Source organism: Diadema antillarum, unplaced genomic scaffold (assembly GCF_040938485.1).
Source record: "Diadema antillarum isolate AM-2024a unplaced genomic scaffold, OU_Dant_1.0 scf00000093, whole genome shotgun sequence".
Taxonomy (NCBI): domain Eukaryota; kingdom Metazoa; phylum Echinodermata; class Echinoidea; order Diadematoida; family Diadematidae; genus Diadema; species Diadema antillarum.
Window position 1 is genome coordinate 316,092 of NW_027270982.1, and position 21,554 is coordinate 337,645.

At 38.8% G+C, this 21,554-nt stretch overlaps 1 protein-coding gene across 1 annotated transcript; it reads right to left on the reverse strand.

Moving 5' to 3' along the window:
* Positions 1 to 956: 956 nt before the first annotated feature.
* LOC139718347 (uncharacterized) lies at positions 957 to 20,089 on the reverse strand. The gene is made up of 20 exons (XM_071629824.1): positions 19,840 to 20,089; positions 16,930 to 17,129; positions 15,677 to 15,827; positions 15,117 to 15,278; positions 13,435 to 13,544; positions 12,753 to 12,875; positions 12,014 to 12,105; positions 10,694 to 10,820; positions 10,024 to 10,101; positions 9,057 to 9,196; positions 8,104 to 8,279; positions 7,142 to 7,225; positions 6,388 to 6,515; positions 5,673 to 5,788; positions 4,820 to 5,021; positions 3,807 to 4,440; positions 3,257 to 3,401; positions 3,025 to 3,084; positions 2,280 to 2,397; positions 957 to 1,010 (listed from the first exon to the last, which is right to left on the reverse strand). The coding sequence occupies exons 1-20, from the start codon at positions 20,087 to 20,089 to the stop codon at positions 957 to 959; spliced, it is 3,150 nt and encodes a 1,049-aa protein (XP_071485925.1).
* Positions 20,090 to 21,554: the final 1,465 nt, after the last annotated feature.

Genomic DNA, 21,554 nt, shown 5'->3' on the forward strand with positions numbered 1-21,554 from the left:
AAGCACCATTACGATTACAGGATTAACAGTTTTTGTGGTGATTACTATCATGTCACGTCACAATAGCGACCCCTTTTAGATCTGCGACGCTAATAGTTAATACGACGCGCCTCGTCCCGGATTGGACAATGCATTGGGAACAGCTGTCTCGTGCTTATGTAGACAACCTTTGCTTAATACATGTAATATAGCGTCGTAGGATGAGCGTCGTTTGTCTAAAGCTCGCTATGCACATGTATTCAGTTAATGGACCAAGCACCTACATGTACTAATAGAGAGCACTCGCAAGTTGGCTTTTGTTGTGCCGAATTGTAGCTAAGGCCCCATTTCATAAAAGATGTTAGGATAGCAACACTTGCTGGAATGGCAACTTTCCATAGCAACAGTCAATCGGGAAACTGGCTTTGTGTCGTTACCATGACAATTGTCATTCCAACAAGAGAACTGTCATATCAACATTTTATGAAACGGGACCCAAGAGTTGCAACGCACTAAACTGATTTGTTAAAATGAAGCTTAAATTTAGTAATAAACTGAATCTCGTCCATACATAATTTGATTGACAAATGTTTCATGTATGTCCCTACATGTACACGTACATAGGCCTAGTTCTAAAGCGTATCTACGCTGAAATAAATCTGCCTATTGCATCCGTATCTTGTTTCCATTCAAATACATAGAATTAACCATTTCAAGCGGCTTGGCAGAAAAAGTCGAATCTTTCGAGTAAGACATGAACATGTACAGCACCATTTGTTTCAATGCACACATGGCATACACCAGCTGTGATTGAATAGTGTTTCCGCGATAGGCCTACAGCATTTACGAGGAGTTTGCTACAGAAAATCATTTACAAATTTTTACATTAATTTATCAAGTCATCGTCTACGGCAAATTAATATTATGTTTCCGTACTCGAAACTTTCTCGTTATTCTTCAGATCCAATGAATATTCCTCAGGAGAGAGCGTTCTTGATTCCTTTGTGTTGTATGATTTTCCCGGCATCACTCTGTAGAGGAGATGAAAAGTGATTACGGAAGAAGAAGGTGAAATCCCTGATTTGGTCAAACACAAAAAACGGTTGATATCTTCAACAAGAGTTTTCAGGATTGAAGGAGGACGATTCACTCCCAGAACATGACTTAGAAGAAAAAGAAGAAGAGAAAAAGAAGAAGAAGAAGAAGGAGGAGGAGAAAAAAAGGAGGAGGAGAAGCGGAAGAAGAAAAGATGAAGGAGGAATTTCGAGAGGAGAAGGATCGAAATTGGAGGAAGAAGATCCAATCATACCCGTTTCATGTGTGCCTATACACATTCCACGTAATAATCCTTTGCATACATATGATATGTTACTACATTGTATATGGTGCCATGATTACTACTATTATTATACGTTATTGTATTATGATTCAGAGGTATATTTCTCTATAGGAATCATTCCATCAACAATTGACAGCAATTAATGAATAGAGATAAGGATAATTGTAGTTACCGTAACGACATGCGGAAAAGCTAGCTCAAAGGCACTTGATTATTGTCCCACTGTCGCTATTGTGAGTGAAATTATCATGAGTTTATTTTTTTGTTTCATGAGTGAGCTGGGCCCCTGACGGATCCCATTTTCTGTTTGAGAAAGTTCGCGAAGATTTTCAGTATAAAATTTCACATAGATATATCGGTGTTGATAAATTACTTTTTGCAATGGGACTATCTGACACACACCTCTGTACGTTTTGTTCGAGCTCTACAGAAACAATTGCATACATTTGTTTTGGGAATGTGATGTTACCCAAAGGTTTATTGGTCAAATGGATAGGAAATTATGTTACAGAATCAAACTCAAATCTCTAGAAATGCTTTTATACGTGTACACATGTACTTGGTTCTACAGAAAACCCAGTGTTACAACGTGGTTTATTTGTATGCAAAATACATGTACTTTATACTGTATTTTCTGTAAGAAACAAAAAGAATCATTACATTATAGCAAATTCTTTTCATTCTTAAAGCAAGCGAAGAAAGTAGACAAATATGTCTGAAAAAAATAAAGGTTTTGTATCAAATATCAACTGGAATCGTATTTACATTATTAGACGTTTTGTAGCTGCCTGTCAATTTTGTATTATTTGTCTTTATGTACTGTATGTGACATTTATTTTGTACCTGAATGTTTAAGGGAATAGAATTTCTTTGTGAAAAAAAGTTTACGAAGATACCCACCGTGTAAAGCCGATTGCCGTATCCGAATAATGTCCGCCAAGGGTTCCTCGTGAGGGCGTACGTTGGCGAAGCTCGTTTCGTCATCAGCGATCGATCTGTTCAGTTTTTGTTGGAGGTACTCCTCGCGTTGTCTCCGGAGTTTCCGATCTTTCTTACCGTCGCTTCGACGCAGTCTCGTTCTGCAGTGAGATTATTAAAGAAATATTTGTACAATTGTAATAGAGCAACTAATGAGTAGGCCTATTTTAGCACCTGATGTGAAAAAAAAAAGTTAGATAAAAACCGTAAAGTGGAAACAAGATTTGCATAACTTAAACTCATGAATCATTATAGCGAAGTGTTTGATTTTATTGATCCTTTGGGAAAAGTTCCTGTTCACTTGAATAACCGTGCTGACTTGTAGGCCTAACCCGTTTCCCTTTCTGCCATATCCAGTTCTTTTCCTGGTTCAATTTTGACATTATTTAATGAACTCATATCATTTGATTGTTTTAGAATTATACATTTTGAATCTATCATGATGTCACGCAATAAGGATTTATCAACAACTATACCCGACAAATTACTGTGGTGATGGGTGCTGGCGATTGACCACAATCATTTTATTGTGTGAATTATTGACCATAATAATTATAGTGCAAAGAATTCATGTTGCATGATGTTGAATGTATCGTCACGTGACCGGAATGCATGTTCACCACTGGCTACATTGTTTGAACCTGTCATATACAGTGATATAAAACACTTTATATGACAGAATATATCCCCATGCAAATATATCTCACTCTAAGGGGGTCGTATCGTACCTGTAAGCGTCCTCAACCTCTTCCATCTCCGGTGCTATTGGTGGAAGCAGTGTGCCAGGCCTGCATAAAAATGGTAACAATTAATATATAATTAGTAACTTATATATTAGATAATCGTATGAATGTGACTTGGTGAACAGAAATGAGTATTGACGGTAGCTATAATGGGTTCTTAGCTTATTTCAGAAAGGGCAGTTGGGGGAGTTGTCACTGCGGTTGAAATGAAACTTACCCTAATCGCTGAAAGGCTAATGCACTATCAAAGAGAGAACTTCTCCTCCCCGTTGTTCGCCGTCGAAGGAACCTCGGGGAAGTCATCTCGGGCTCCTCGTCGTCATCGATATCGATGTCCCAGGTCCTCGAAAGATGCAATGTTCCTGGCGTCAGAAAAGTTTGAAATCGTGAAGTAGACATCGAAATACACATTTTCTCAAAATTCTAAGGAAATTTCGGAAAAGTTTATTAGACCACACACGAATGTCAACAGGTGAGCTTGTTAATTTTTATTTGAAGGCGTCCTTTTTGTTAAGCTGGTCAATAGTCTGTTTAGCTTATGCAAGGCTGCAAACTTAATGCGAATTCCGTTAGATTAGAATTATATAACACTTGGAGCTCGTATTGATCATTATTTTCTCTTCACTGTCATTGAAAGACACACGAGTACACGACGTCAGGCACAAAATACTTAATGACACAAAGACACACGCACAATGAGAAGACAGAAGCACTTTAAAATAGGCCTATGTGATATACCAGCCTTCACAATTAAATGTTGCACTTACTGTTTTGCGAATCTGAGCGTTGGTTGTCTCCGCCTGTGTAGTTGCTCTTACTCCTGCTCCTGCTTAGCTCCTCCCTCTTCCTCCTCCCTCGCCTTCCAATCCTTCTGACGTCACTGCCGTAATCATCATCATCATCATCACTCCGTCGATCTTGCCTCCGCCTTCCTCTTCTTGTGCCACCTCGTTCTCCTCCTCCTCCTCCTTTTTGTTCTCTCTTTCTATCGCCTCTTCCCCCGTCATCGCTACCATCGTTTGGTCTTCCACCTCCTCCCCTTCCTCCTCCTCCTCCTCCTCCTCCTCCCTTTCTATCGTCTCCTCTGTCGTCATCGCCACCATCTCCTAATTCTCCTCCTCCATCTTCTCTTCCACCTCCTCTTCCCTCTCCATCACTCTGTTCTCCATTCCCGCCTTTCCCATCATCATTCCCTCTCCCGTGCGTCACTCGTTGCTGTTGTTGTTCGATAAGAGTCTTCAGGAGTTCTTGCATGGTCTCCATGTCGGCCTGCATCTTTGCGAACATGACGTTATTCTTCTCGGCTAACATGTCCACTTTTCTGTTCAGGCGCGCGATGCCTTCCACGTGGGCTGGATTCTTCTGTTCCTTCAAAAATTCTTCCAACTCGATCATCGAATCCTGCTCAAAGGAGGCAAGAAAAAAAAAACTCAGCTGTTGCTGATTTACTTCTTGAAGTATATACCACATATTTATTTATTTATCTATCTATCTATCTATCATATCTATCTATCTATCTATCTATCTATCTGTATGATAAAGAGATAGAGAGAGAGAGAGAGAGAGAAAGAGAGAGAGGGAGGGAGTTGGGGGTGCTTAACATACTAAACACAGATGCATAAACAAGCCTAATTATCTCGCAGTCATGACAAATTTTATAGCTCCTGACAATTACATCAGATATGAGCGATTCTACATGTATTTCCGAGCCACCACTCCCCCACCATTCATCCCAATTTATTTCGTTCTTCTCCTTTTTTTTTTCGTCTCGTTTTTATACCTGGATGCGGAAAGTAGCCTTCTTTAGATCCTCTCCTTCTTCCGTCACGACATCGTCGTCGTAGTAGACGCTGAGCGGGCTGCAGTGTTCCCGGATGTACTCGGCGTAGTTTTTCCTCGTCATCTGGAAAAGTCCGTCCTCGATGGCTAGCGTGATCTTTGCCTGCTGAATGAGTGCAATGGCGGTCGCGTTGTCGTAGATCCTGACGGCAGAGGGCGACAAACATGGACAGCGTCAACTACGATGACACTTGGTTGTCATCTTACGTAGATGATAACAAAGGTATATAGGTAGATGGACCATTAATGTTAACTATTCGAATGCAACATGAATTGCAATAGGCGTCGAACCCTTGGTTGCTTGCTTCTAAGCATTTTTTTTTTTTTACTTCCGTAGAGGTCACGTAAGAACATCAATTTAATTCAAATCAAAGTGCGTGATGACAAAATTATGTTAGCAGTTAATATACCAAGCATCATAATAATCTCTATCAGATGGTGATACGTCCGAGAAACCAGAGGAATCATGGAGGAATTGGAAGGGGTGGAGGGACGAAGAATACATTAAGGAGAAGAAAACTTATGCTAGTTCCACTTATTACGGAAGGGAGGAAAATATTTGGTGGGGCAACAACATGTCACCCATTTCTGACAAACAAAACATCACCATACCAAAATTGAGTAAGCTCAACAAAACTTTATTCTTCCCCTCGCCACAAGCGCCATCGTCCTCAGTCTCGAGCCATCTTGTTTTGTTTTTTCTTTCCAACTTGTGCAAAACAGGCCACACCCACTTTGCACAAATGCATATTCATGACACACGTACTGAACAATGATATTCCCATAGCATATACCTCTGGAAGGTGTTAGAGAGCATGGCAATGAGCACGTTGAGGCAGAGGACGGCGGAGATCGTTAGGAATGACACGAGCAGGATGTACGCCATGATCGCGTCTTCCTCACGCATCAGCTATAGGTGATAGCAAGAACGAAAATACATTGCCGATATGATGTCGAAAGGATCGAATTGTCAAATAAAATGTCCGTCATGGGATGCAAAATAGAACAGGACGATTTTTCTTTTTCATTGCATGTGTTAGGAAGACGACAATAATTACAAATTCTACTACTACTACTGCTGCTACTACTACCACTGCTACTATTACTACGACGACGACGACGACGAAGACGACGACTTCTACTACTACTAATAATAATGATAATGATGATACTATATACTACTACTACTACTACTACTACTACTTCTACTACTACTACTATCCTACTACTTCTATGCACCACTGCTTCTATAATTATTATTATGTAATTAATGATCATGATAATACGTCATATAACGATCATTCATATTCATCATCAATACCATCATTACATTAAGCATCACCGCTTCATAAGTGAATACAATAGTATTATTATTATTATTTTTAAAGGACTTAAAAACCTCAAAATGGAAAACATCTGGGAAAATATGACTAAATAAAAAAAAAACATGCAGCAATTAAAATGTATTAAGTTTTGATTAAAAAAGTCTACACATAAAAATAGACCCACGTCAAACTCGTATTCGTCGACGAGAGTAATCCGGAAGAGACTGTACATCATTTGGTCTACGCTTGCCATACTAGGAATGGTTCCGTTAGCAACACGCATACCGCCGAAGTTCATCCAGAACGAACAAGCTGGAAAAAAACAAAACATAAAACCACATCATGAGTATAAACAGCATGTCTTGTATTATGTACTCTCGTGTGAATAAGCTTTGAGAAATAAAGCGGTAGTGTGTACTTCGACATAAAAGTCATGAAGCCGGTAATTGGAGTGACAATTATCATAAATACGACCAGACACACATTAAGGTAAATTCATTTTTTAGATTTACAAAGATCCAACCCGATCTAACCCATGTTGTACACTACAGTGGAAGGTGTAACATTTCATGACAATGTGAACAGAACGACATTTTATTGAATGTTGGTTACATAATGTGTAGTTTCCTCTTCTTCAGGTCGCTTCTGCTAGAAATTCGTGCCTGAAAAATGAAAAGAAAAAGGAATCAAAAGCAAACTATCGTAATGTTTTCTTGCCATTTGGGACCTTCTTTTCCCTTTCCCCAATCGTGAGATACCGCTATGGGATGTACGTTCGGAAGGTATACAGTACGCAGTAGGACAAAGACATGAACAAATACCTCGGTATAGTGAATTTCTGGAGTTGTGTATTCAGAGGGAAGCATTAACAAATTTAAGAAGACGATTACGTCTTCTGTTTTCACCAGCATTCATGGACACATTATGAAGGGGCTCACCGTATGGAATGTAGAAGTTGGCGTACAGAAATATGAAGACAGCGAAGTCGTTCAGCACCAAACCAAGCATAACAATGAAGGGCCCTAGGAGATAAAATACATAAGATATTAGCATATTAAACATAAACCGTCAAGGTCAGGTTAACAATATATACATATATGGTTTTTTTTTCTTGACCAAGCACAGGTATGATAACAAGCACATAGGGCCTATAAAAAAAAAAAAAAATCATTTTTGTGTCAGCACTACGTAGGGACCTACCGTACCTATAGACATTGAAGCGCTTACTGTTCTGCAAAATACCTTGAATGAGAAGAATATGGAGCAGTTGAACGGTATATAGAGATAATTATGTAAGCAAACAAAAACAACATTTCAAAATCACCGTTGTCTTCATGGATTTCAAGAATTGCAGGGAATATACTTAACACCACGTGCTTAAAACGAAAAAGTGAGTGAGTGAGAAATAGAGGAGAGAGAGAGAGAGAGGGAGAGAGGGAGAGAGTGTGTGTGTGTGTGACATCTATTATGAACAACCCCCACAAAAACAAACAAAAAAACAAACAAACAAGCAAACAAACTTCCAATGCAGAGGAGCCTTTACAGGTATCACATAGCGAGCTTTAGATATTCGTGACGCGGACGTTCAGAAAAAAAAAACTATTCTGAGTATGCGCAAAATCGCTTATCAAAATCGATCTATTTATAACTCGCGTCGTCTGAGTGTTCACTTTTAAAGCTGGGCTATACTTTTACGTCCGCTCAGTTCACGACGACGCAGAGAGCTACTCGTACTTGATGCACCATTCAAAACGGGGGCGCCAATCTACTTTTAATAGGTTGCGTCCTCGCGTAATCTGAAGCTACACTTTTCGACACGACGCAGGGAGAGAGGAGAACGCCCAACGCAATCGTCGTATTAAACGTCTGCGTCGCAAATCTAAAGCTCCCTATAAATTACCGAGGGAGCGGAAAGCTCGCACGCTCTTCATCAGTCTGATCCAGACCAGGATGATGACGACCGAGAAGACGTCCTTGGTGGTGTGGCTCACTCGGTCCGAGTCGATGAAGATGTCGACTCCGTGGAGGACGCTGACGGCGAGCAGGGAGAGGTAGACGAACCAGTCGAATCCATTCCTGATGGCACCGAGATAATACGAGACGATGGCGATTAGATAGAGACAATAAGTTAGACATGGAGGAAGACGTGCAAACAATAAGGTAAAACAAAATAAGAACGTAAAAATGGCAAAGAGGCAGTCAGACACACAGACACTTTTTGTTTTGTCAATCTGTTATTTTTCTTTCCTTTTCATATAAACAATGATAGAATAGAAATTGGTTAACTATAAAATGATATAGATATTATTAAGACAACATAAATTCCACATGGCCAATATTACGAATGAAAACGAAAGAATTTTGTATATCAAAAATAAAAAAGGATAACATACACACAAACACACGAGCAAAAAAAAAAAAAAAAAAAAAAAAGACAATCTCAACGTGTTATGTCATACGAGCACACGGGTATAAGTTTTCGAATTTGAAATTTCTGTAGCCCGAAATGAAAGGAAGTATATAAACATTCATCTATTTTTTTTTTTAATTCAGCTGCCGGAGCAGACACCAAAGTATAATTTGGAAAAGGTAATTTGGCTGCCGACATCAACAATTCTTGTGACCCGGGCCAAGGGGCCACCGCTATTAATGTCGAACCCTGTGTATTTAGATATCCTTTACTCTATGTCATTACCATTTTCCTTCTTTTATCTCTTTCTACAAGGCTATTACAGCGTCGCATAAAAAGAGATGCCCACATGTATGATTAATAATTGTAACGTTGCTCGAATGGAGGCACCTCCATCTGCCAGCTGTCTGCAAAGGATCTATTCTGAGAGTCACGAGGCTTACCATGCCTCGGCGAAGTACGATGGGGACTTGTCTTGGATCCCTTCAATCTGTTGGTCCAGGTACTGCTTTTCTTGCGGCCATCTTGGATGGGCGTACTCGTAGTCTCGTTCGATGTCACTGATCTTCCATTTCTTCCATTTCTATTTTAAGTATGACAAATGAGAGAAAAAATATAGTGAATACTATGCGATAATATCTATAAATTCAGTCAGTGGAATGTACCATTTCAATTCTGTATGACATGTTTGAGGATGAATAAATTCAATCGATAAAAGAAATCTAATTTGATTTATTGTTATCATTACACATTCATTATCATTTGACATGGTCACCACTTATCATTCAAGTCAACACACATCAATTTTCCTCCTCTTTAATTCCCCACACTCACGCATTTGTGCCATTAGTGAGAAGCATTGAGTCACCGTGCAATTTCACTGGTGTATTCGTATTGGATGGAACTGGTTTAATTCACGAATCCTGCGCTCAATCATGAAGTCATTCTAAGTAAGAATCAATATAGTAAGTTATGAGTTCAGAGGCTTTTGAAAGATCCTCAACTGAAATAAACAATTACATGTGAATGATATAGTTCAAATAAATTACATTCTACCCTATATATGAAACACCCAAAATTACAATTCACAGTTATTATACAGTACCAAACAACTTATACAAAAATGCTGGGACTTGGTGAGCATATAGCTCAATTCCCCTCTCTGGAGCAATGCCCTTGCATTAACGTTCAGTGGCGGATCCAGAGGGGGCGCACCGGGAGCGCTCCCCCTCTTTATTTGTTGTTAAAACAAAATGAATAAAAAGGAAAAAAAAATGAGATGAAACCCGGAAGTAGCACCAGAAATATTGTTCCCCCCCCCCCCCTCTTTACGTAATTCCTGGATCCGCCCCTGAACGTTTACATTCAAAATATCTCAAGGGAATACGAGGATAGACGAAGAAGACTTACCATGAAGGCTGCCTTGGAATCAAAGAATTCCTTCAACTCAAGGAAAATCTGGAATAGTGTCAAGAGTACGCCAGACAGCTGTAGAGCAGCAATATGGAAGATAACGAATTATCTAAATGACATAATTATTGAATCATGTACCGATCATAATTGATATCGAAGGAAATGAGTTATATTAGACACGCATTACTCACTACCAATGATCTCCATCAACACACAAACACATACAGTGTACCAATGGGTACGGAGTTTATTCCTTTGTGGAGCAAGATCTCCGTATTCATACAGGCCTGAGAGAAGATTATAATTAGCCACGCACAGAACAACATGGCTGTGCTCTGTAAAGAGCTATTTTTTATAAAATTTGTTTAAATTTACCGTAAGAATATCGTAAAAATATCAAGAGATGATGACTATAATGATGATGATGACAATGACGACCATGAGAATTCTGATAGAACTGAATACAGACAGATAATGATGATAATCGATGATGATGATGATGATGATGTCGATTGTGAACTTTTTCACACTCATCGTCTCTTATGTAACTGCATTCGTCGCTGTCATCACAGCGATGATTATGACTACCATCATCGCCGTCGCTGCTAGAATAAATACTGAGTCAGTGCAATATCAAACCAAGCCACTGGAGGTACACGACCATTACCTTTAAGATCGGACGCCAGAGATCAATGGGTAGGGTGAACTTGAATGGTGCGTCCAGCGTCAGGGCCAGAACGGTCCAAACCATAATGAAAAGCAAATTGAATGCCAGCTGTTTGTAGGCTCCAAATCTGAAAACAGCAGCAACAACAACAGCTAAAACTACTGATTATTATCGCTATCACTGCAACTTGATAAGATAAGCAAAATCGTGGAAATGAAAGTCCTAGGCTTTTGGCGAAATTTTTCATTCGGAAAAAAAGAGCTCTATGACGCAACTGAATAGAATATACATTTATATTAACACAATAACAACAAATAACAACTCCGAAATTTTGCTTTCTATATTATGCTAACACGTTCATCGTCTGATCGACAACACTTCAGACAAACACAGGGACATTGTATCTAGGCATGGAAAGTAATGAAAGCGAAAAAAAGTAGTAAGTCTAGTAAGAGGAAAACCACTGTCCATTGGATTGGACATAAACTGGATGTTCTGTGTCTGGAAAAGTCACAACCAACTCTTGTCAGTCTCTTCGCAAAGAGCATGACGCACAGTATAACTGGGAAAGAGGTCCGTCAAAAACCGCGGTCACACATATGGCAAAATATCGCGAAGTTTTAGATCGCGAAGTTGTCTTCGCGATCTTTTGCGATCACAGTAGGCGCGGTCACACTGGCAAAAAAAAAAAAATCGAGAAGTTCGGAGGGGGGGGGGGGGGGGATATCCCTAGTTTGAGAAGGGAAGTTTCGCGAATAGTCTTGCGAGAAGTTTGGGTCACACTGGCAAAACTTCGATATCTTAATTAAAAGATCGCGATCTTGAACTTCTCGACCTTTTACCGGTATGACCGCGACTTTTATGACCGCGGGTAAAGTCGTCAAACTAAAATGCCGGGAAGATGGCTGAACGATACTGACCCATCGCGGCTCCCTCCGCCGGTTGCTAGTTATGATGAACAAGGTGGTTTTAGCAGACGCATCATGCTACAAAGAACTTAACAAGACTTTTATGAACTTAACTTTTAACGGATGGTATAGTTTTAGTTGAGATGGGGGATTAAGATTTTAACTATTTGCGAGATATAGAAACCACTTATGAGATATTAAAGAGCATACCATTCAAAGAGGTATTAAAAGTTTATTTGACGAAAATCGGGTTTGAAATGGCATTGAAAAAAGTAAAACAGAGTGGTCCTATATAAAATGTGGGCCCCACCTTTAAATGAGATGAGACATCATTATCTCACAAAATAAGTTGGAAACTAGCTGCAGCCACATCTCAAACAAAACTTTAATCATTTCTCCTACGTTGCTTTACCTGCCAAACTGCGTCCATTTCACATCCAAGAGTTTTCTGATCACGGGATGCACGATCAATTCCAGTTGGTTGAAGTCTACAATGGACTGCAACTGTATGTAAATAGAACGAATGTTTAACACATAATAACGAACATTAATTAAGAAAATAGATATTCAAGTTCGTGGAAGAGTAATTAAAGCAGTCGAAGTTGTAGAACCACCCGAAGTGGCCTTGACAATGCTGGCAAAGACCATAACTGCTAGTAGGAAGCATAATGATACTACAATTTAAAAGCTAGAATGACAATTAACGTATTTTCCAAATGCGGAAAAGTGATTATTTAAACATTTTTTGTTTGTGCCCAAAGAACAATCTTAACTTATGAGTGTGATGAGACTAGAAAGCGAAATATCGTAATCAGGGCACTGATTTACAGAAATTTCTGCACCTACCAAAGTTGAATAATGATATTACCAGATTCGGATTCTTTATTTCATACAATCCTGAGCGTCTATTTCGTCTAAGGAAATTAGTTACTTCGTTCTTGAATTGTTTTGTCGAACATACCACGTCTGTTCCGAAAAAAAAAAACTGCGAGGAGAAATAATTATCGAATTAATTTAGGTGCAATTTGATGTCGACAGTTAAAAAAAAAGAAAAGAAAGCTACAACAATGTGATCAACCGCTATACAATCCATATCCTTAATTCGAAAAATTATTATTGACGAGTGCGTGAAGGGAAAACAAATTTCTTACCACCGTCCGAGCATATACAATACTGTCCGACTTGTCTTGCTGTGGTTCAAGTAGATGGAGGTCAAAGTATTGCTTCCGGCTGGGTCGGTCACACCTGAAGAACTGATTCATACCTTTCATGGCCTATGGATAAGCAACGTAGTGTAAACAAAAAAAACGAATTAAAAGCAAGCAAAAGTTATAGAGTGAATATTACAGTAGTAGTGCTATGAGCCCTAATAGTTTGTAATGTATTTGGTAAAAGTGGGAGCAGAAGTGTAGCATCCTAATTGAAGATCATATCAAAAATTATGACTTTCATCGTAAATACATGTATTTTATATAGAAGGTTGCCCCCAAGTTACAAGATGCGAAAGCGGAAGATAATTAACATAAGTTTCAAAACTAAGGAAATTACAATAATCCAATTAATATAGGAATTTTGACGACTACATAATCTGAACTTAACAATTCACGAAACCCTAGATGCTGCGCAAACTTTTAATTGACTTACATCAATGTACATGTTACATTGGGATACTTGTTTATTTGTTGCTATCTAAACCGACGTACTTCTATTTGCCTTGTTTCCCTATAACTCCTTGTCCATGTATATGACAACTCCACACATAGTAATTGTTCTAGAGACAGCATAAGCTATCAACGTGTACCATAGACAATTTGTCAAAGGTCGAAAACCTACTACGTGGGGCATCTTGGTGACCATCAGCTGCATGGCCGAGTGGCCGGAGTTGTCCGTGTCCGATGCCGTGCCTCCCGACTCGAGTAGCAGTCTAGCCGTCTCGCTACGATCTACGGGGATGGCAGAAGAAAGTGATTGTCGTTATCTTTCGGAAAAGTAGTATTTATCTTTCAGAAAAGTTGCAATATATACTCGTCAGTGGCGGATCCAGATGGGGCGCACCGGACGTGCCGCCCCCTTTTTATTTCTCGTACAAACAAAATAAATAAAAAGAAAAAATGGGAGTGGGGTGCGTGCGCCCCCTTTAATATTGCAAAGGCGCCTCCCCTTACCATGCTTACAGAATTCCTGGACCCTCCCCTGCTCGTGCTGCTCATGATACTTGACGAAATATTCAAAGAGAATGATTAAAGAAAAACATCATTAGAAAAAAAAAATCATCACAGACATTTTACTTCTACCATACTATACTACCACTACTACTACTTATACAACTGTTACTATACTACACCTACTACTGTAATACTATTATAACTACTCTTTGTATTACTTCGGATGCTTTCATCACTACTTCTAGTAGTAGTAATGATCTTGAGGAAAAAATCAAGAAGCAGAAAGCAGAACAAGGTAAAATGAATTGAAAGAGGCGACAGAGAGATAAATAAGAAGACGGAAGCTATAATGTATAATCCTATGTAATACCTTTGGGAGCTATGTCCATAACATTATATTGTATAGTTTTTGGACATGAACGAGCTGTATACATCGTCTTTCAAAAGAGCCCCCATTTGATGGAACAATGAGTGCGTATACTAGTTTATTGCTTAAACAAACTAAGACACTAAAAAAACTAAAAGATATATAGATACACAAACATCCTGTGACGAAATTATATTACAATGTATATGTTGAATAACAAAGAGAAAATTAACTTTTGAAATAATACTCGAAATAACATCAAAGTTTTTTTTTTCAAATGATAGAATTTATTGATTTCTCGAAGCAACATAATTTTACAGAGGATAAATGAATTACAAAGTTATTACTTCAACACAAAAACATTTCTTTGATACAAACAATTTAAACACATATCTGTGTTTTTATACTTTTTTTCAAATATTTAAATATCTTCTTACTAAAAAACATACTATAAAGGGTCGTACATGCGAGAATGCGAAAATAGGATAAAATAACTTTTGGCAGTCCGAAAGCCCGCCCAGGCCCGCCCGACATGGCGACGACGAGTGCACATTGAATAACTTCCACAGGACCATTGCAATTGACTACACACAGCCCCGCCGCCGTACACAAGTGTAACACTTGAGCACAGCGACAGGGCGCGCACAGCCACATTGCAATGTACAGCTAATAAAAGGAAATTCGTAAATACTAATAGGCCCCATGGACAGAAAATCTAGAAATTAGCAAACAACATTCACCCGCCGTCCCCACGCTCTGGCAGGCCCCCAGCGGACTTCCGGCAAGCCATTGGAACGCCAAGGATGCACCCTGCCCGAAAGTATGAATAACATCAAAGTTATTGGCATTGAAGTTACCTTGTTAATCCTATAGGAATTAGCCATAAAGTTATCGGTCGTGTAATGCATTGTAATCACGCAGACTATGCATTTTTTTTGATGATTAATTAATTGAATAATTACGACGTCAAAATCGATTCAGACCTAATTCTGCGGCGACCTGTAGCGGCGTCCTTCCCTTGTAATCTCTGGACCGCAAGGTGGCGCCCCTCTTGATGAGAGCGCGCAGCGTTTTGCAGGCGTCGTTCCGCGCTGCGTAGTGAAGCGGAGTTTGATTTTCGCCCTTAGTTGCGTACTCAATGTCCGCTGTAGAAAGTCAACACGAAGGGGGAGAGAAAATGGAACTATTTTTTTTTCTAGTTAAAGAGTCAACACCATGAGGTGTTGTTCTAAGAGGACTGCAAGAGATGAGGGAAGATAATTATGTGAGTGGACACTCGTGAGGAGAGAGTTCTAGTTTTCTTTTCCTTATTTCACTCGATATCACTTTGTAGGCACTACATGGAGTTTAGTAACTCTCATAAAAATACGCTCCCACACTTTAATCCTTTTTTTTTTTGTACCTGGAACTTTAGACAGTGGGAATAACTTTATAGGATATTTTCTGTGCCAATCAACACTTAGAATTGCAAAGCGCAAAAATGGTTGACCATAACAGTAATCTACAAAGTAATATTAGCACACGACTGCATCATCCGTATTACCTCCGTAATCGAGCAGGATTTCGACCATCTCAGGGAAGTTGACGGCAGCTGCGACGTGTAGCGGTGTTCTGCCGAAAGAGTCGGCCTGGTCCACCCCGCTGCCCCGCTCAATGAGAAACACCGCCACGTCTGGGTCCCAGGTGCGAGCAACCTGTTTCAAAACCACAGCATTTGATATAAAAATCAAAATTGACGATAAGACTTTTTGATAATTATACTGTTCTATGTTCAACTTGATTTCTGTCATATTTTCATAATTTCACAAATAATACGTTATCAGCGACTTATTCCATCTATTATTATGTCGTTAGAATAATTTTAGTCATGATTTTTCGAAATCAACATTGATAACTTCATTATCATCATCATTATTTTGATTATGATGATAGTAATTCGTATCATTAATAATTTTGTGCATAATCATTATCATTATTATCATTTTTACAGTAATTGTTATAATCTTTGCTAGCATCATCATCGTCGTCATTAGGAATGTCAGAAGGGGAATTCAGATATAGAATACATGAATACAGGAACGGGACTATTCTTTCTCCACCAAGGTTAGTCCTCTTTGCGTAGAAACAGTAACCACGGTAGCGATGATCGTAGTCCTCAACAGTTAGGTGTGATGATGGGACGCTACTATGAAGGTGCCATCATAAGAATGATACCAATTAATATCTAGTTCCTCCTTCTCTTCCTCCTTTTACTTCTTCTTCTTCTTCTTCTTCTTCTTCTTCTTCTTCGTGATCTTCTACTGTATCTTCATTGTCTTTCACATTCTCTAGTTTCTTTCCCGTCTATACCAGTCCTTTTGTTGTTCTGCCTTAAAGAGAAATGTTTTCTTCAATGCGTTTAAAAGTCTGTGATACAGTTTTCTCTTCGTTTGTTTTGAAACAATGTTTTTTTCTCTTTTTCTTGAATGTTAGGTAAATGTGTGTACATAAATAAACGCATAGATTTACGGTCTAAAATTGGAGGATTATTGTAAAATATAGAAGTACAAAATGTGAAATAAGGGTTTTAGAAACTCTTGTATCGCCATTTTCTAGTGAATTCTTCTCACGTCATATCCGAGCGAAACCTCTGGAATGTTAATCTGAGACCCCCTAACGATACATCTGTTGGAGGTATGCGCCTGTAAATGACTATACTTTCTCTTCCCCTCAATTAACAAACTCATAGATTTTTTACTGACGTCAAGATATGAGATAGTAACTCTGTTTCTGTTTCTGTTTTGAAGTCCAACCCACCTCGTGAAGTACCGTTTGGCCGTAGCTGTCGGTGCAGTTGATGTCAGCTCCCCGCCGAAGGATCAGCTCCAGGTACTCAAGGTCGATGGCGATGTTGGGGTCAGCCGACATCGCCAGATGACCGAAATAGCCGATGAGTTCGGCATTGGCCACGTTCGGGTTTCGTGGCCCAGAAATCATGTTTGCATCAATGCCGACATCTGAGATTTCCACAGTTTACCTTCACGGGGTTGATAATAATAATGATGATGATGATAATGATGATGATGATGATGGTAATAATAATGATAATAATAATAATAATAATAATAATAATAATAATAATAATGATAATTATGATAACAATAATGATTTTGAAAAAAAATAAGTAATCACCTATCTTCTCGCACCGCACAGAAATATATCTGTATATAATATATGCGATGATGAGTGAGTGAGTTTTTTGCTTTTACTTCAATATGCGTCACTGAATAATTACTCCTCATTTGGGCGTTTCTTTTTTATGAAAGCCTTCCTATTTCCTTTTACTTATCATCAGACAAATCGTATCAATTTAAAAGGCATCTGTATATATTACTTTTTCAGAATCTTGAAATTTTTAGAATTGCGTTACATGTAGCTTGATTAAAATTGCTCATGAATTACACAAATTGTTTAGAATGAGTGTTTAACACCTGGTCTTGTGTTTCTATTTAGTCGTTGTTACACCAGTAAGTGGAAATTAAGATGAATATCATTGTGGGGTTAAAGTGACCTATGCACCACAAGACATACCAGTGTGCTATGATCAGACAATAAACGATTCAATATCAAGTGCAACCGATACGAATATCGATACCAAGATTGGAATGAAGGACCATTCCATCACTAATATCACATCACAAACATCATTAGTATGACTGCCGCGTTATTGGCTTTTGTAATGGAAGTTATTCGATATAATGGAAGGCAATAGTCATTGCCAAGAATCTGCAGAAGTAAAGGAGGCTGATTAAGAAAAAGAAGAAGAAGAAGAAGAAGAAGAAGAAGAAGAAGAGTCAAATGCTTTGCGTATTAGAACAAGACATCTAATTTCCATAATATCACTATAATTATTTCCGCTGCCAGTAGATACCGATATACCAATTTCAGAGTGCTCCTTTTGAGATGGGCGCACAAAATTGAAAGATATAGCATGCAATCAAATTATATGCAAAAAGCATAATTTCTCAAAGAATTCTGGAATCCATGACACAAGTTACTGAAGCTGCTAATGTGCATTCTGAAGAGTATTGTCTTCGTGTGTTTGTTCAAGCGAACTGTCGTAACCAGTCCTGTGATAATGTAGGCTTAGAGGCATATTGGTGAGGCGATTTGTTAAGAAATCCTTTTTTTTTATATAGTTTGTAAGCATTTACTTAGGATAGAAATCTATACGCATTCTACTACCGTTAAGTCACAATTATAATCTGAAAGGACAAGTTAGAATGGGAGCACACCGAAATGTTCATCTCAACAGAAATACTAAGATTATAGTATATAGGGAAATGTAAATCTCAATAGGAATAGCTAGAATTAGAGCTTAGAGAAATGTTCAGCTCTAAAGGTCAGTATAGTTAGAATTACAACGCAGCGAAATGTAATCCTTTAGTAGAGGTGACAAGTTTCTTTTAATTTCTGCATGATGAGTGTTTTACCATAGCGTCCTTGACTACAAGGTCCCAAAACAAAGTTAGAATCGTGAAGTCACTCATAATTCTCAAAGATTATGTGAACATAATTATGAAGTGCATGTAATGTAATAGAAAACATAATGTGTGCTGGGAGAAAATACAATCTTTATTTCAAGGTATTATACTTACGACGAATTTCCGATGTCACAAAAAAAATCAATGAAATAGAAACAATAGGTTTTTGTGTTAATGAACATGAGCCAACTTGTCTTGAGAAATGTAAGCATGTAACTTGATTAACAAAAAAAAATACACACAACTAATAAAGATAACAAAAATGTATAAAAAGGAGAATGCCTTCGTAAAAGAAAAAAAACACTGCGTATAGTACCCTATGTGTCATAGCATTGTGGTAAATTAACATGATCAAATCAAGTAAAAATAGTGAGCAAGGTATATGTCACATTAAAAGTGTTGAGCAAGGAAAAGAAATAGCAGATGAGGAATACGAATTATTATTTTGTTTCGTGTTACTTTGTCGCCACAGTGTACGTGTGTGTGTGTGCTTTGCGAAGGGGGGGGGGGGGGGGGCTGCAGCCCCCTACTACTCCCTTACCTTCTCTATGGCCATTGAGATGACGCTTGCGATTTATAAACCCACCTATTCAAGAGAGTCACAATAAAGGCACTGGTGGATTCTTGGCCATTGTATATCGGGTACATATTCTTCTCACTTCCCTGGTAGGATACATTGATAGCGGGGTACAGCATGTGCATCTAAAGTTGACTACATTTTGTGTTTGTCTTCACTGTATACTGGAAGACCGTCTCAGATACGCACATGAAATTTGGTAAATGTTTGACATCTCCTTATGTCTGAGATTTCAAAGAGTTACATGTTACCGAAAAGTGACGGGTCGCAACGACACAAATGCACTTTTTACATGTCATGTACACCTATCGAAGAAAAAAGCAACTTGAAATATATGCATGACGACTTGTCTACTAATTGCCTATACTTAAATTTGTTATAAAGTTCCTTTACTTTCCAGCACTTTGCGACTATCATCTTGGTTAATACTAAAAAAGAAATACCATTTCAAATCCGGATAAATTATGGAAATATTAAATACAGTTAAACAATTCATAAGACGTGAAAAAAAATCACTGGTAGTAATTTTTGTATTTAACTATATAAAACATGCGATGAGCCATGAGCAATGCCTGTAATAACTTAAAATAACTGTACCGACATTACCTGTAACGCCAGCGCTGTCTGGCCGCTTGTTTCGTTTGACATCCTTGAATTTGTCGACGACTTCGCTACTCCTTCGTGAGAATTCTTCTGTAAGATTAGTTCCGTTCTCCACGTCGATGTCCGTTCCGTTGTCGATTAAATGCTTCCTGTCTGTCTTTTCCGCGATAGTATTGAGTGGGAACACTTTGCCTACTTTTCCAAATATTGCAGTTCTCCTTTTGTTCTTCTCGTTCTTCTCCGCGAGGCTCATGGCGGCAAGAACAAGGGTTGTCGTCTGCGGAAAGAGTCTGGGGCATCCAACGTGCGCGGGCCAAAACAAGCTGTCCCCACTCTAATCTGCGTGATTATAATTACAGAATTTAAAGATTACTCATCGACAACATCAACAAAGGATAACGACACTCATGTAGTCTTATTGATATGGAACTGGACCCCATGGAAGAACAGCAGCTGAAAATGGGTTATCCACTTTGTCTTGTACAGATGAAAAATCAAAAACAGGCAAACAAACAAACAAAAACAGCAACATTTTAGCGTATACCTAAATTACAGGAAGCTTCAAGATTATTGTCTGAGCAAGTAATGGATGTTAAACGCGCAGTGCAAACACACATCACACATGTACACATAATGATGTGATATTATACCGACTGGTACTTTTACATATTGTATTTGTGAATTCCGATTTCACACTACCGGGAGATGTTTCTTTATACGAAACTCTGGCTTTCGTCTGTGATATTTGCTCCTATAGTAAAGGTAAATATCCAATGCTTGTCTACGTGGAACACTGGAAGCAATGTAATTAAGATTGCACGCATAAATAAGAAAAGCGGTTCAAAACTATAAGGGGCATAATATGGATTTCCTATGTAATAATGTCAAGGTTAAAAATCTGGAGAGACCGATTTCATACGAACTAAGTCAATAGCAAGTAATGTACAGTGTACGTACCACTAATTATCAGTACATTTCCAAGGAGAGAATTGGTGCACAATCGCCGATGCTACAAGTTCTTCCAGCTCGCTTTGAGATGATCCTCCAAGCAGATAGTGAAAGTGATGAAAGTGAAACCAGAAGCTCGTGTATTATCCATGTACCATGGATTCGTCACGTTCTGTGTTCACAGGCTGACCGGATAACGTGGAGGCCAACGATTAATTCCCCATACATTGTTTGCCGGTGATCATCGTCAATGGTAATGTATTGTTTTTGTACTACCTACAGCTTCCTCTGTGTCCTGCTGAGGATTCCCTTCCCTCCTTGCTCCAGAGGCGATATGTTTGAAGCGTCCTTCTCATCAGCAAAACGTTACCTACAGTTTTGCTGAAGCGATGCTTCTCTCATTTCGAGCATTGGCCAGAGCTTTTCTAGCCAGAGCTTTTCTGGCTAAAGCTTTTCGGACAAATAGCAGTTGCCTTTTAAGGCGAACTCAAGGTCCAGGCCTTAGACTGTCGTGATGCAAAATCTGCTTATTGTGTTCTCCAGCGAGAGCAATTAGCGCACCTATAGTCTGGGACACATAGTTAAACGCTCCGCCCACAATGCGCGCTCGAGCAAAGGAGATTTGATGTCGTGACAGCGAAGAATAGGAGATTTGGAAGGGGAATGAACATCCCTCACCACCTTTCATTAGGATTTCAATTATCCCCGAACTCATCAAGCGCCTTGGATGAAAAGCTGTCCTGAACAGAAAAGAAGGAGCCAAAAGGCTG

Excerpts from the sequence above, each read along its gene's own strand:
- LOC139718347 (XM_071629824.1), bottom strand. The coding sequence starts at position 20,089 with ATGAGCCTCGCGGAGAAGAACGAGAAGAACAAAAGGAGAACTGCAATA. Across the intron at positions 15,279-15,676 it reads AATCCTGCTCGATTACGGAG|CGGACATTGAGTACGCAACT; the intron begins GTAATACGGATG and ends GACTTTCTACAG. Across the intron at positions 8,280-9,056 it reads TCGTACTTCGCCGAGGCATG|GAATGGATTCGACTGGTTCG; the intron begins GTAAGCCTCGTG and ends CGGTGCCATCAG.